The sequence below is a fragment of the Equus przewalskii genome, chromosome X, assembly GCF_037783145.1.
Source record: "Equus przewalskii isolate Varuska chromosome X, EquPr2, whole genome shotgun sequence".
NCBI classification, from domain to species: Eukaryota; Metazoa; Chordata; class Mammalia; order Perissodactyla; family Equidae; genus Equus; species Equus przewalskii.
The window spans coordinates 1,582,589-1,598,981 of NC_091863.1; the positions used below are offsets into that span (position 1 = coordinate 1,582,589).

Genomic DNA, 16,393 nt, shown 5'->3' on the forward strand with positions numbered 1-16,393 from the left:
ACACACCCCCATGTCTGTCACATCACGTGGGCCACTCACACAATTACACTTTACTTCTAAGCACCTGGGGTCTTCACACTCCCTGGTGTGTATTATAAATTGTGTTGTGTAATGGAATACAAGCTAAAGGATGGCATGAGAGGAAAAACGTCTGAAAATACCACTTTGGGGGTCAAGAAAATTGCGATAATGATGTCCACACTTGTCTCTTTAAAGACTTTGAGTACCCACTCATGTGCTAAGATTGTGAGAGTATGCTAGGTCACTAAGATGGGCAGTAACAGGTCAGACAGAGGGTGTGACGGGGTTTCCGTGAGTAAGAACTTGGGGTCCTCCTTGTGACTTTGCCCCCTGATCAGCAAGAAAAAAAGGAGTTAAAAGTGCAGAGACAACCACTTCACACTCATTAGAAAGGCTACTATCAAAAAAACAGAAAACAACAAGTGTTGGTGAAGATGTAGGTAATTGGAACCCTCGTGCACTGTTGGTGGGAATGTAAAACGGGGCAGCCACTGTGGAAAACGGTACAGAGGTTCCTCAAAAATTAAACATAGAAACACCATAGGATACAGCAATTCCACTCCTAGGTATACACCCAAAAGAAATGAAAGAACTTGAAGATATATTTGTACACACATATGCATAGCAGGATTATTCTCAAGAGCCAACAGGTGGATGCCAACACACGTGTCCATCAATAGATGAATGGACACAGAAACTGTGATCTATCCAAATGATGAGATATTTCTTCAGCCTTAAAAAAGCAGGAAATGCTGACACCTGCTGCAACATGGATGAACCCTCAGGACATCATGCTCAATGAAACAAGCCAGTCACAAAAGGACAAATACTCTAAGATTCTAGTCATAGGAGGTCCGCAGAGGAGTCAAACCCAGAGACAGAAAGTAGACGGTGGGTGCCAGGGGCTGAGGGAGGGGGATGGGGAGTGAGTGTTTAATGGAGACAGAGTTTCAGTTTGGGAAGATGAGAAAGTTCTGGAGATGGATGGTGGGGATGGTTGCACAACACTGTGAATGTGCTTCATGCCACTGAACTGTGCACTTAAAAATGATTAAGATGGTAAATTTTGTTATATCTATTTTGCTACAATTAAAATTCTCAAAAGTACAGAGATAGAAGCGGAAGGAGCAGGGTGCCCCCCATGGAAGGAAGGTGCAGGAAGAAGTGTCTGATGAACAGAAGTCAAGGTAAGGTGACAAGGACCTAAGGAGAGGTTGGACAAAGGGTTGCTTTGGAAGGGATCCGGGAATCTGTAACCCTAGATAGAGAGCTGTGCCCAAGCTGTATCCAGCTGGTGCTCTACTGCCAGGTAGAATGTCACTTGGGGCTCTTCACTTAGCAATTCCGACCTCAAGCTCACCTCCAGACCACACCTGCCCGTCTTGCTAAATGTTGCACTTGTGTTTGGCGCCTGTCTCTAGACAAAAGAAGTGGCTCCTTAGGAGAGGAAAAAAATATAGATACTTTGTAAATGACTCCTCCAAAAAGCCATGCGATGATAGAAGTATTGATAGAAGAATCTCTATTTTGCAGATTTAACATAGAGAAAACAAAAAGGTACTTCAATATAGTCTGCTAATGGGTACATCTAGCCACTCGGCACTTCCTTTGCGCATCACACCAAGCGTGCACCAAGCCTGTTTTATAAGCAGCACATTTGGTCCCAGCCCCCCCAGGACTGATGGCATGACGGGGATCTTGGCTTAGGCCCCTCAGCTCCTCCCACAAACCCACCCAAAGGTCCTCTTGGGTCTCTCTCTCTGCTTCCTTCCCCTGTGACACCTCCCTATTCCCAACCTCCAACTCTTTTTTTCACATAACAGACTCTTTCCTATTTCCCCGTAACCCCCTGTGATAAAAACAAACTGCGATCAAAATTTCAAATCCTGTTGAAGGAACGGGGTCACGTTACCCCGGCTCAGACAGAGACTTTGCAGTCCCTGGAATGGGCAGTCTGGCAAGCAGCCGGGAATGAAGGTACGGCAGGGGGAAGCAAATACAAGGAAGGAAAGGAGGGAGGGAGACCCGGTTCCTCTTAACGCAGAGTAAAGTAGGAGGGGCTTACTCTACCAGCTGCTCAGTTCAAGTTAGAGCCAATCATGGTCCACGGAACCACCTGGGGGTCCAATGGGGCGCTTCTCATTCCCTAGACTTAAGTCTAAGGACTGAGTTGGATGCAGGCTATTTTAGAAACATCCCTTCTCCCCGCCACGTCCAACAGAGTTAACCTTGGTTGCTTTGGCTCATGACACTGTAATTCTGCAGAACAATCAACTTATTAGCCCATTAATGCTGGCTTTCCAGGCTGGTAGCACATGCAAGGTCGCCTGAAGGTCGCTTGGAAGCCTAGCTCTTAGCTGATCTAAGACCACGTGGAGGTGGTGGCAGGTAACTGTACACGCATCAGGGGCAGCATCTCCTCTTGCATCTGGAAATGGGAGTCTCTTTTCGGCTCCATCCTAGTAAGGGGCACAGATCAAAGGCTGTGTAAATTTCCAGTTTCTAAGTAGCCTCAGGCAGCCTGACACCTCGAGAGTAAAAGCTTCCTAGAAAAAGCCCCAATGCTTCCTGGATGTATAGAGGCATTGATTGCTATAGAGGTTCAGGCTGTGGTAAATATGCTAAGACAAGATGGAGAGCCCTGTGTGTTATTCTGAGACTGCTGGTCCAGGCTGTGAATTATCCATGCCTCTGGTCTTATCTCCTTTTGCTCACTTGGCTCTTGGAGAGAAGGCAAGGTAACACCTGTCGTTCTCAGTTTCCTCTGTTATCAGTTCCACTACGGCGGGGCGTAGGAGGCTGTGTTAACCAAGGAGAGACAGGACGCTCTGTACAATACAGAATCAAATGTTCATGTGTTCTTAATCCCCTACTGCCTTCTGTGGCATCCTACTGGGGTGAATGTGTTCCCTCCAAAGTCCTAAATCCCAATGCCTGTGAATGGGATCTGATTTGGAAATAAGATCTTGCTGATGTCAACAAGTTAAGATGAGGTCATACTGGATTAAGACAGGACTAATCCAATGACTGGTGTTCTTATAAGAAGAGGAAGAGAGAGAACTTTCTCTTCCACACTAGTACACAGTGAGAATGAAGCCGTCTAAAAGCCAGGAAGAGAGTCCTTACCAGCGACCAAATCACCTGGCACTCTGATCTTAAACTTTCAGCCTCCAGAACTGTGAGAAATAAATTTCTTATAAGGCCAACAATCCTATCAGATTAGAACCCCACTCTCCTGACCTCACTTAACTTTAATTATCTCCTAAAAGCACTATCTCCAAATAGAGTCACAACGAGGGTTAGCGTCTCAACACATGAATTTTGGAGGGACACAATTCAGTCCACAGCAGTGGTGATGATGGTGATAACGATAATGATGGTGATGATGATGGTGATGGTGAAGGTGATGATGATGATGATGATGATGATATGATGAGGGTGATAATGATGGTGATGATGGTGACAGTAATGATATGGTGATGGTGATAATGATGATGATGGTGCTGGTAATGGTGACGGTGATAGTAATGATGGTGGTGGTGATGATGTTGATGGTGATGATGATGATGGTGATGGTGATGATGATTACGACAATGGGGTGATGACAGTGATGGTGATGATGATGACGGTGATGACGATGATGAGGATGATAATGTCCACTCAGTGCTCACTATGTGCCAGAAACAGTTCTAAAGAAATACTTTTTGATGAACAGATCCATCCATTCTTACCAACAGTCCTATGGGGTAGGAACATTCCTCTTCATTTCATAGACAGGCAAAGCAAGGCACACAGAGGCAATAATGACACACCCAAGCTCACCAGCTAGGCAGTGTCACCGGTCCAATAGGAGGCAAGAATCCCCATAGCTGCCCTTCATTCCTAACCATTGCTTTCTGGTGCTTCCATAACAGAGGCTCGTGATAACAGAAAGAAGTCTGATCCGGAAGCAGGAAGGTACTACCACTTGGCCGTTGTGGGAACGTGGGCACCTCTGAGAGCCTTGGATTTCTCATCTGTGAAACGAAGACGCAGAACTGGAAGAATTCTAAAGTATCATGTGTGAAAGAGAGAGAGAGAGACAGGCAGACACACTGCGTCTGCTTCAGGAATCCTTAGCACTTCCCAGGCCCACGAGTCTGTGTAGCATTCAGGAAGTAAACCATAGAATTTCTGACACACCAATACAAGGGGAGCCACGTCCCTGGCAACCTCTATTCTACTTTCTGTCTCTACAATCTGGCTCCTTGAGATACCTCACATAAGTAAATTCAGACAATATTTGGCCTTTTGTGTCTGGCTTCTTTCACTCAGCATCATGTTTTCAAGGTTCACTGAGGTTGCAGCATGTGTCAGAACTTTACTACTTTTCATGGCTGAATAATCTTCCAGGATACGAATATACGTTCTGGTCAATTTTGAGCAGCTCACAAAGCAGATGGTCTAGTTCCAGGGTAGACAAACTTTGTAAACGGCCAGATAGCAAATATTTTCAGCATTGTGGGCCATCAGGTCTCTGTCACCAACATACAACTCTTCTATTTGTAGCACGAGCGCTGTTGCAGACAGAATGTCAACAAACGGTGATAATGTGTTCCAATAAAACTTTATTTATAAATGACATGCGGAGGGCCGGATCCTGCTGGCACAGTCTGCCAAGCCCTGGCTTAGTGGAAAGAATTAGATAGAGGGAGAGGAAAGGATTTCAAAGCCTGGCTTTGATCAAATACTTGACAAATACTTGAGATATATGACACCTGACATACATCTCCATCCTGCACAACTTTAGTTTTCATATCCATGAAATGAAGGCCCTCACCAGTTTCATGAATTAACTTTTGCTTGGTTCTCTATTTTCCTAAATAAAAGATTAAAGGATTAGAATGCACATCTCAACCACAGTGGCACGTACAGAAGTCAGCTGTGTGTGGCACTGAGAGCACTTGTTGCTGTGAATAAATTACCTGGTTAAACAAGATTTGCAGGGTAAGCAAAGAGATACAAGAATAATTCATAAAAATTAAGTGAAAACCAATAGCCTTAAACATGATTTGGAAAGTCTGGATGACATTTACCTTTCTCTTTCAAAAAAAAAAAAGCATTTTTCAACTCTGTCCATTAAGAATGCCTAGAAGCAATGAAACTCCAACATCAGAGAGCATCCAAGTACTCACAGAGTGGTCTTTAAATACTATTTCCCACCCGAGAATCCAGGCTTCCATCTTGAAGAAACAGCTGGCTCCAGGGTGGAAGGAGGACATATATAAAGGGGCCTGGGCTGCTTCTAGTGAATGAACGCAAGGAAGTTCTCAAAGCCAATGGGTTGTCTACAAAAGGGTACAGGAGGCAGCTTGAAGTGGTTCCTACATAGGCAGGATTGTTTTTTTTTTTCAACTGAGTCATAATTCACATAACATAAAATTAATCATTTTAAAGTGAGCGATTCAGGGATATTTAGCACATTCACAATGTTCTGTAACCACCACCTCAATCTAGTTCCCAACTAGACATTTTCATCACCCTGAAAAACGAAACTCTGCACCCATTAAGCAGTCACTCCCTACTAAGATGGGGCCAATTTAAGCATCAAAAAAAAAAAAAAAATTGCTTTGGAAGAAAATGCATGAGATCACATGTTTTCTGAGTAGAGACCAACAATGTTTAAAAGACGCATTGGCAGCATTTGAGATCACTAAGGTCCCAGGTCATGATTTTAAAAACCCTTAAATAAAGTGTAAGAATGAAGCATGCCCCCTGCCCACTCGTCAAGGACAGTATTTCATGGTCACCCAATGGCTAAGCGGGTGAAGTGTTTTTTTAATAGAAAAATTCCAGCTACGAAATGCAGAAGGGATGTCAGAGCAAGAATGTCACCATTGTGCCATCTCTCTTGGAAGGCTGGAGCAAGGCAGCCACCATCGGAGGAGCCAAAACCCACAGTTCGGTGTAGATGGGAGCAAGAGTGGACAGTGGGGAGGGAGGCTGGGCCGGTAACACTCAGACCCACAGAGCAGCCATCTTCACTCCACTTACAGCAAGACAAGGACGTGGTCCGCGCTTCTTGCTGGACACAAAAGCCACAACAGAAACTCAGCACCAGCTATTTCTCAAAGACAAAAAAGAAAGAAAGGAAGAAAAGGACGGACGGAGGAAGGGCGAAAAGGAGGGTCCAATGGCCCTGCCTCTAATCCAGTCCAGAGAGCTAACCACTGGTCTACAAGACATCCAGGGGACAGAAGAACAAGGAAAGTGACACCGTGAGGAAGCAATCCACAGAGTCTAGATTGTGGGGCTTCCTACAGGGCAAATGGCCCAGTTTATTTGACAAATATATGGCAGAAAGGGAAAAAAAGTTGGAAGGTGAACTTTATGGATCAAATGGAGCTAAAAGACAAATCAGCCAAAAGCAGTGTGGAAACCTTGGTTAGATCCTCATTTTTGAGACATTTGGGGGAAATTTGAATATTGACCGGGTGTTAGATGATAGTAAGAATTTTCTTATAGAATTTTCTCAGATGTGATAATGGCATTGTAGTTATTGTTTTAAAGTTCAGGATCTGTTAGAGATAGGATGGCGGGTATTTGCTTTATAATAATTCAAGAAACAAAAATGGGAGAAAGGCAAAAACTTCCAATCAGGTGGCAAAGCTTTGATGCCTACTGAAGGCGGGTGATGGGGACAAAAGGTATTAATAGAAACTATTCTCTCTACCTTTCTGTCTGCTTGGAAATGTTAAGTAACAATTGTAAAAGACTAGGTTCCATGTCACCCTTAGCAAGATGCCAGAAATAAAAATCCAAAGGATAGTACTGAATTTATAAACCCACAATAGAACAACATAGAATAATAACAATAGATAACAATAATAATACAATAGAATCATAATGAAAGAGCTGTTGCAGAGAGAGAAAACCACATCTCAGAAGGTATCCTCTGTATTTTACTTATAAAACCAAATTAAATCTATCAGTAGCTTCTTTTAATCACTGCAAAAAATCAAGAACAATTCTAGTTCGTTCCTACATCTTTTAGGCAGGCTATGTGCATAATGTAAAATGTATATGCAAAATAGTTTCATACAGCAATAAGAAAAATCATAGTGAGAAAAGATGAGTTGTGTAAGATCAACTTAGAACAGAAAAACATCCCTCCATTATTGACAACCTAGGAAAAACAGGATAAATCGAGTCGCCATGAACAAAGGGGCATAAGATTCATATACGTGAGCAAAGTACTTAATTACAAGCTTAAATATGTTGTATCGTACGCTATAAAAAATATGAGAAACACACTTCTCTAAATCATATGTTCAAAAATATCATTCGAGATGAACTCTGTTTTGTTCCATCTATTTTGTAGCGATCCCCGGAAACTTCGGTGAATTTCTTTCCATTTTTATTCAAAAGTCATGGTTAGTATGTGAATCCCAAACCAGAGGAAGGGCTGCATCCATGTGCCCATGAGCACGTGTCCCCAGAGCTGGCCCAGAAGACAGGGACTTCATTTAACAAACCCAGAACGCCGAATAAAAAGGAGAAAAATCACCAAAAAACATGTATTTTTGCAAGCTACACTACCCATGACTAGAAAGATGAAGTTCTTTAAACGCGATCTATCAAGACGGCAATGAGCCCTTCTTTTCCAAGATTCAACATATTAAGTAAATGAATTGCTTGATGTTATGTGCTAAACCGTCTTCAGCCATTTAGTCTTAAACGGACATAATGGATTACCTGGATAGGAAGCTGGTTTGGCAAATTTACAATCAAGTGAATATGTGAAACATTTTATTTCTGGAAACAGACTTCCAAATAAAATGACTTAAGAAAAATAAATACGGGGTGCACTATATACACGTGCTGCCAATAGGGGGCAGCGCCAATGTGATACACCAACTTTTTTTTAAAAGTAAGGTCTCCACTCTTCTATGTAAAAGCTCCTCACTTTTATGTGCTTTATTCTTAGAAATGGAATAGATGAAATTCTATAGGGGAAAATGAGACTGAATTTTACTGCATTATAAAGTGTTCACAAGAGGCTCCTTTCGAAAAACCATCAGAGATGAGTCATTTCGTGTAAAATTGCCCCCAAATCAAGTTTCCCCTCAGTGCAGATGTTTCTCCAATGTGAGGAACATAGCTATCACCTTATCTAACCCCATCTCGTCAAGGAATGGGACAGTAAGGTGCATTTTCTGGGTCTGTCTGGCCAATATGGAGCCACTAGCCACTTGTAGCTACTGAACACTTGAAATGTACTGAGCATCTGAAATTTTGATCTGATTGTAATTAATTTAAATTTAAAAACTGATACTCGAGACAGTTACTGCAAAACTTTTAAAGTATTTTTGAAGCACCTGGCCATGTGAATCTGCTTCTCCAGATTTAAATGTTACGGACTTTAAATAAAGATCAAGTACGCATTTCTGATGAAAATTTAGCACCCTCATTGAGATGTCCTGTAAGAAATAAATGCGCGTGGGATTTCGAAAACAGTAAAAATTCTCTCAACTTTTATACTGATGATATGTTAAAATGATCGTATTTGGGAGATATCGAGTAACAGAGACTTCATTATTAAAATTATCTACACCTGTTTTCTTTTCTAAACTATGGCTCCTGGAAAACTTGAACACACGAGGTTTGTGTTGTATTTCTATCAGACGGCGCTGCTCTAGAGAAAGAGAAATTTTAGGAACATAAATTACTAAAATTGTCCAGAGGAACAAGACACACACCCTTGTCCTTCTAAGTGGAATATTTTATGACTGCAGGTTATCAGCAGGAGCTGTGATGGCATTAGAAATAATACAGCCCAGTCTTTCTCCGGCTCTGTCAGGTGTCTCTCTCTTTAATGCCTAAGTTGCCCAGGCGTGTGGTGGGCAACTGCATGTATGGGGGAAAAAAGCTTACGTTTTATTAGGGCATAACATAACAACAACAAAAACCACAGCAAAATAACCCCCAAACAAAACAACCTAGAAAACTAATGTGTGACGTGACAGAGAGAAAGAGCCAACACAGAAAATGAGACAGCTCCATCCCTCACCTTTAGCCACGTCCCTCTTACTCGCTTCTTTGGAGTAAAAATGTACAATTGCATTCAATCCCAACCCTTTAGACCCCAAGAGAGGCCCCCAGTGCTTCATATAAGGGGTGCTCCTGGCTGGGAATTAAATTTTGAGAGTTTTTCTTAGATTCTACATGCTAAAGGCTGCATTGTTCCTAAAGGAGAGAATGCAGTCTCTACAGATCATGGCACTAAAAGATGCTTGCAGGCTCATGATGTTGCAACACAGACAGTTTTGCAAATACGTCAGCCTCACATATGCTGAATATTATACTTTTATACACTATATATTACATAATCACAGTCATGCGTCACTCCATGACATTTTGGTCAATGGCAAACCACATATACGATGGTGGTCCCATAAGATTCATACCACAGAGTGTAGGTGTGTAGCAGGGTGTACCAACTAAACTTGTGTAAGCACACTCTGTGATGTTTGCAGGACAATGACATCACCTAATGATGCATTTCTCAGTATGTATTCCCATCGTTAAGCGATGCATGACTTATACACATTAAGTATAAATGGTTTTTCCCAGCTAAATAGAGCGTTCTGGATTATTGGAGTGAATTAAGCCAAAAGGTATTTTATGATACGGAACTATCTAAGATGTTATCTTATAGAATTCTTCTTAATGATATCAACTCTCTGGTGCTAACAATGTTCAGAATGTTCGCCTAGTTAATTCCACTTAGGAGAACTTAAATTATAGAATTAACCTGAAACACAAATAAATATTCATGCCTAGTGTATGTGCTGTACCTTTATTTACATAGGAAAACACTGAAACTAATAATTTATTTGTTCAGCAAGGACTTTTTTGGTGTTTTGTCATCATCAGAAATAAAAAGTAAGATACATTTTTTTTTTTGAACAAGGTAAAGGTGACCTCACTATGTTTAAATGCATAATCCTTCTTGTCAAAGATGGTGAATTAAACAAATTCAGCTCTGCTCCCTCCCAAAAGACAGTGAAGAACGATAAAAAGCGTAAGCCACTTAAGAAGGAACAAGGAGACAACAACAGGACAATTTTGGAAGCTGCCCAGGAGACGGACCAAGAAAACTGGCTGAGCAGCCCTCAGAGTTGAAAGTGGCTGTCTGTTGAGAGTCCTTGACTCAGAGGATGCAGATGTATAATTCTGATAAAAAGAAAAGCTAACTTACATCAGCTGACTCTGCCAGGGTGGCTGTCATCAAAAAGACAAGAGATAAGTGTTGGCGAGGATGTGTAGAAAAGGGAACCCTTGTGCACTGGTGGGGGGAATGTAAATTGGTAAAGCCACTACGGAAAACAGTATTTAGGTTTCTCAAAAAATTTAAAGTAGAACTACCGTTATGATCCAGCAATCCCACTTCTGGGCATACGGCCAAATGAAATGAAATTAGCATCTCAAAGAGATAACGTGCCCCCCTGTTCACTGCAGCATTATTCACAATAACCAGGATACGAAAACAACCGATGTGTCCGTCAATGAATGAATGGATAAAGAAGATGAGGCGTATATCTACAAGGGAATACTATTCACTCATAAAAAAGAAGGAAATCTTGCCATTTGCGACAATATGGATAGACCTGGAGGGCATGATGGTAAGTGAGAGAAGTCAGACAGAGAAAAGACACATACTGTATGATCTCACTTATATGTGGAATCTTCAAAAAAAAACCAAACTCATAGAACCAAAGAGTAGAATGGTGGTTGCCGGGGGGTCGGCGGGGGCAAGGGAAATGGGTGAAAATGGTCACTTACTTGTCTACCAGTTTCTTAGCGAACCCAAAGTCAGTGAGTTTGATGTGACCATCCCTGTCCAGCAGTATGTTTTCTGGCTTCAAGTCCCTGTAGACGATCTCCTTTGAGTGCAGGTACTCAATGGCACAGACGATCTCCGCGGAGTAAAAGAGCCCAGTGTTGCTGGCAAAGCGCCCCCGGTTCCGCAGGTAGCTGAAGAGCTCGCCGCCCGGCACAAACTCCATCAGCATGTAGAGGAAGCGCTCATCATGGTACGTCCAGAACCTGCGGGAGACCACCGCGTGAGTGAAGGCTGCACCGTGGACGGACATTAAGGGATGGGTATAGACAGATGTTAGATGTGGGCACAGATGGGCAGAGGCAGACAGTAAGAGCTGGGGACAGACAGATGTCAAGCTATGGGCATACATAGACATTAAGATCCGGGAACAGGTAGATGTTAGAAATGGGCACAGATAGACATTAAGATCTGGGTATAGGCAGGTGCTGACACGTGTGTATAGACAGACATTAATATCCAAGTATACATAGATATTAAGATATTCATACAGATGGACAGATGCTAAGATATGAGTATGGACAGATGTTAAGGTTCAATATAGATATACATTATGGGTATAGCTAGATACACGTTAACATATAGCAAAGATAGATGTTATGTATGTTTATGGACACAGGTTAACACATGCATATAGGTAGATGTTAAGAGTCAGGTACAGAGAGATGTTAAGATATAGATATAGATACATGTTGAGACGGGAATCCTGTGAAATGGGCAAAGATCTCAGAATGGACAAGAGTAAACACCATATTTTGATAACAAACTGGCTAACAGCTTGTTTGGGGCTAAATTGCGTCCTCCAAAATTCCAATGTTGAAGCCGTCACCCCCAGGACCTCAGGATGGGGCTGTATTTGGAGATCGGTCTTTAAAGAGGTGATGGAGGTAAAAGGAGGTCATGAGGGTGGGTCCTGATCCAACAGGACTGGAGTCCTTATGAGAAGAGGAGATGAGGACGTAGACATGCACAGAGGGATGACCACGTGAGGACTTCAAGGAGACGTGGTCTACACGCCAAGGAGAGAAGCCTCAGGAGAAACCAGCCCTGCCTACACCTGCATCTCAGACTTGGTCTCAGACTGTGAGACCATAAATGGCTTCTGTTTCCGTCTGTACATACAGTCTCTGGTATTTGTTTTGGCTGCCCGAGCAAACTCATACCCAGTGGGCACATCTTCAGGGATCACGCCCAGTTCGGTCACCCAGTGCAGTAATCAGGACCGAAAATTTAGAGTAAAGTAACAGACTGCCTTTCAAACACTTGCTGGGGAAAGGTGGCCCTTAAAAAAGTCCAAAGCGAGAGATTTCTAAGCAATTATGAGTAGAGGATTGCCCAAGGGAGTCAGAAGAGATGGAGCCTCCTTACAAAGGCATTGAGGAGCTCTCTGAATGGAAGAAAGGCAGCATGGAGGAAAACAGAGTGTGGATGAGAGAAAGCAGAAAGAGGACAGAAGACGCTGAGTCCCATGCGTATTTAGAAGTCTTGGCTAAAGGAAAAGAAACAAATCCGTGCTCGGGAGATCAGCATTGATGGAGAAAGAACGTTTTCACATAAAGGAGACGTGGGGAAAAGAGAAATGAGCTGCGGAACTAAGCAGTAGGTTTTTGAGGGGATTTAGGAAGTATGAGGATGCCTATGACACAGTAAGCGTTTGTGGGGTCACTCATTAAAAGCCACTCTGCAGAATCGGGGACACAGCGCATGACGTTAAGCAAGATCAGGCTGTGGTTGTCAACACTGCAGTTGTCCCTGTTGCATCTTCTTGCATCACACAGTAGGACTGGTGATTCCCTCCAAAGATGATCCCAATGAGAGGCATCCATCTGGGCATCACCGAAAACAAAACAACGCCCTGGAAACCAGAGGAGGATGCTCAGGACACAGTCTACCACAGGGTCTTGCCTGCTGGGATGGGCCATTCCAATAAAAGAAAGTCAAATGAAGACAAAGCATTTGGGGAGATAGCTTGCAAAGACCTAACAATTAAGTCAAAGGAAAATCACAGAGGAACACGCATGGGCAGTGGTCAGGAGAGCATGACAATGCAAATAAATAAAAAGATGTGGCTGTAGAGAGGAAAGATGCCCCCTCACAGACGTGATCAACTTTTCTACGCCATAGGAGAGCACTTTAATAAGAGAAACAAAAAAACACACTGCTCTGACTTTCAAATGAGTGTCTATTTTGCTAATCACAATGTTTGTACGTACTACTGAAATAACGTCGTATGTACAAAAGGCTTTCACTAAATGCATTTAGACATGCAGACCGTTTGCAATAAGGATGTGGCTGGGGGATGACACCTATGCATAAAGAGGGGGTGCATAAATGCCGTCCTTTCTCTATGTTGCTACCAGATGTCTGCCCCGTGGCAGCAGGACCGCCCAAGGATACCGTCTGCAGGAAGCACAGCCTTGGTGACTTGCACGCATTTCCTTTCTTGGGTTAGTGAGAGCTGTGCATCTGTCTCCTGTTTCCCCTTCTCACTTCTTGCAGCTCAGAGGTTCAAGATTTGTGGTGTGGAGGCATGAAGGGACGCAGGAAGCAGGAAGAGTGTTTTAGGGGTTTTCACTGCTGTTGTTACTTTTGGGAGAAACCTACAGTTAGAAAGACGGATGAGACACTGGCTTTCCTTCTGTCATTTCAAGTCATTATAAGTCATTTTCCTTTGGCCACATGCCCTATTTTCTGCTGGACAAGGCGAGGCCATTCCTTCCTGCGATGCTTCAATATGAGCACACAGTATTTCAAACGCATGACAGCCGCACAGGGCTTTTGTGGGTGAGCTGAGAAGCCAACGATGATTTCACTGTTCTGCTGGGAAACACGGTCTAGGGTCCAAATGGTATCCAACTGGTGAGTGTGTACAACAAACCTCTAGGTAAGCTGGTGACTTTCTGGATTTCCCTGGGGCAGGGTAGATGCAAATTGAGCTAGCACTCACCAGGAAAGACATGGAGTTCTGCGACTTGAGCCCTTGAAAAGACTTAAACGGTCAAAGCTATCCAATCAGTACTACCATTTTCTACAACTGTGGATTTGGTTGAAATGGTGGGAGAATGAATACAACCCCTTCTTCCCACACTCAAATACGTATGCACACGTGTGCACACACACTCTCCTCACCAATGAGGATGCACGCATTCTTGGATATATCCTATAGCCATTCCTACTGATCCATCACCTGGATAATAATCTGCCCAGATCCTTTCTCAGCTCTTGAAAACAATGCACCACAATGTTTGGATGTAACCCAATTTCACCATTCAGGGGCATCAGAGATAATTAACAATGGAGGGAGATGAGAACAGAGTCACAAAGGGTTGGCAGTTAAGAAAAGAACCTTCAGGATTAAGCAACCAAGTGAGTATGTCAGTCCCGAACAACCGTAAGTGTAGAGACCAGGAGATTCTGGCAGGAGCAGTGGGTCAAAGATCTTAGATTCCGTCACCCAGGTTCCAGCTGAGTTGTACTTTCATGCATCCATATTGACCAACATCCATCCATATTGATCCATCATCCATATTGATCAATAGAGGAAAAGAGTTAGGGCTCAGTGTCTCTCAGCGTCTATTATTTTGCTCCCAACTCCAACGTGTGGGTTTTCTCCCCTCACAACCAAACAGTTCTGGGACACCAGCTGGGTGTCCTATGAGTCAATTCAATTCTGACACTATCTACCTAGAGATCACATCAGATCCCCACAGGTGAAGGGCTCAGTCCCACAAGACTGCCCCCATTTCAGGCGCCCATCGCAAGACCAGGTTGTCACCTGTGCTTCTGACTAACCAGCTATAAATCAGACGTTTCCAGGACACTGTCTTTGGGATCCCTTAATTTGCTAGAGCAGCTCACAGAACTCAGAGAAACCCTTTCCTTAAGAGATCACTGGCTTATTATGAAAGGATATAAGTCAGGAACAGCCAGATCAAAGAGATACAGAGGGCAAGATATGGGGAAAAGCCATAGAGCTTCCACGCCGTCTCCAGGCATCACTCTCCCCAAATCTCCACATGTTCACCAACCCAGAAACTGTCTGGACTCCATCCTATCAGGCTTTTATGGAGGCTTCGTGACATAAGGCAGGACTGATGAAATCACTGGCCATTGACAACTGAACTCAATCTCCATCCCCTCTTCCCTCCCAGAGGTCAGGGGTGGGGTTGAAATTCCAACCCTCTAATCACAGGGTTGGTTCCCCTGGCAACCAGCCCTCACCCTCAGGCAGGGCCAAAAGCCACCTCATTAACATAACAAAGACACCTTTCTGGCTCTCATCACAGGCAATTCCAAGGGTTGTAGGAGTTCTATGCTAGAAACTGGGAAGAAAACCAAAGATATATTTCTTACTATAAATCACAATGATCGCATTCTCAAACACACAAAGAAGTGATTGGATAGGCAGAACTACACCAATGCATAAAGATGTATGAAGATAGGTTTGTTCCACAAATATCTCAATAAAATCAAACAAAAATCATGCCTAAGATGTAATCCCTGAAAAAGTGGGCTGCCATTTTTACCTATACACATCATACTCAAGTGCAATGAGTCGTCAGCATCCTTGGGAAGTAATAGCTTTCATAGCAGGTACTGCAGAACGAGTAAACTAAGGCTATGAAAAAAAAATCCCCGAGGGTCCCGCTTCCCCTGTCCTTCACCAAATCACTGAAGACACATAAATGTCGTAAGAAAAAAAATTCCTCTGACACATCTTTCCTTCAAATCTCCATCAGTAAGGCTTTTCTTATTTGGAGAGAACTGTCAAGAGTTGGGTGTTACCACTAAAAACCACAATATTCAAAGAGATACCAACTTTACCACCCCCAAAACATTCATAATCAGTTAGTCATCATTTGGGGCTTGTAGGTTGATAGGGTGAAGTCTACGTGGCCACAAATGAATTAAAATCTGAGTTCACAAAACGAGAAACAGGATGAACTGTATCCGGCAATGTGTTGGTCAAACAATTATCATTGATTGCAGGACTCCATGCCTTGCACAGAGTCTATCAAAAAGTAAAAGTTTGAGAGCAGAAAGAGACGACAGGGTTTGTCACACATGATATGAGAAAAAGCAGCATGTTCTGGATCTGAATTTCACTGGGTGCATTATTAGCCTTACTGAGCAACATCAATCAAGAACTCATGAACCGCTTTCTTTAGCGACCTCTACAACTCATTGCTCTTTTCTTCATTTGGTGGATAAATCTGACCAAACACCCCCTCTGTGCCAGGCAATGTCCTGTGTTGGCCATACTGTAATGCGAAGGGCAGATCCTGTTCTGATGGTCCTGAGCCTTGTGGGCTGGCAGAAGACTAGATCTAAACATTAAACACAGGATGGCTAGGCAGAGTTGAGGCCAGAGCAGGCGGAAGGCAGGACCTGGGGACAGGATGCACCTCTGCTCGAAGGAGGCAGGGGAGGGACGTACAGGAAGGTAGAAAACAGGTACCAGTCAAACCCTGGAGCCCTGGAGACAGGGCA

At 43.2% G+C, this 16,393-nt stretch overlaps 1 protein-coding gene across 10 annotated transcripts in view; it reads right to left on the reverse strand.

The window, feature by feature from the left end:
* PRKX (protein kinase cAMP-dependent X-linked catalytic subunit) overlaps positions 1 to 16,393 on the reverse strand; it is a 166,890-nt gene that overhangs the window by 104,444 nt on the left and 46,053 nt on the right. For all 10 annotated transcript variants that reach the window (XR_011535762.1, XR_011535763.1, XR_011535764.1 and 7 more), the window contains exon 3: positions 10,846 to 11,109. Coding sequence is in view for 3 of the 10 variants with exons in the window: in XM_070603605.1 (XP_070459706.1) it covers positions 10,846 to 11,109 (264 nt within the window). In the remaining 7 variants the exon portion in view is untranslated. The remainder of the gene's footprint in view (positions 1 to 10,845; positions 11,110 to 16,393) is intronic.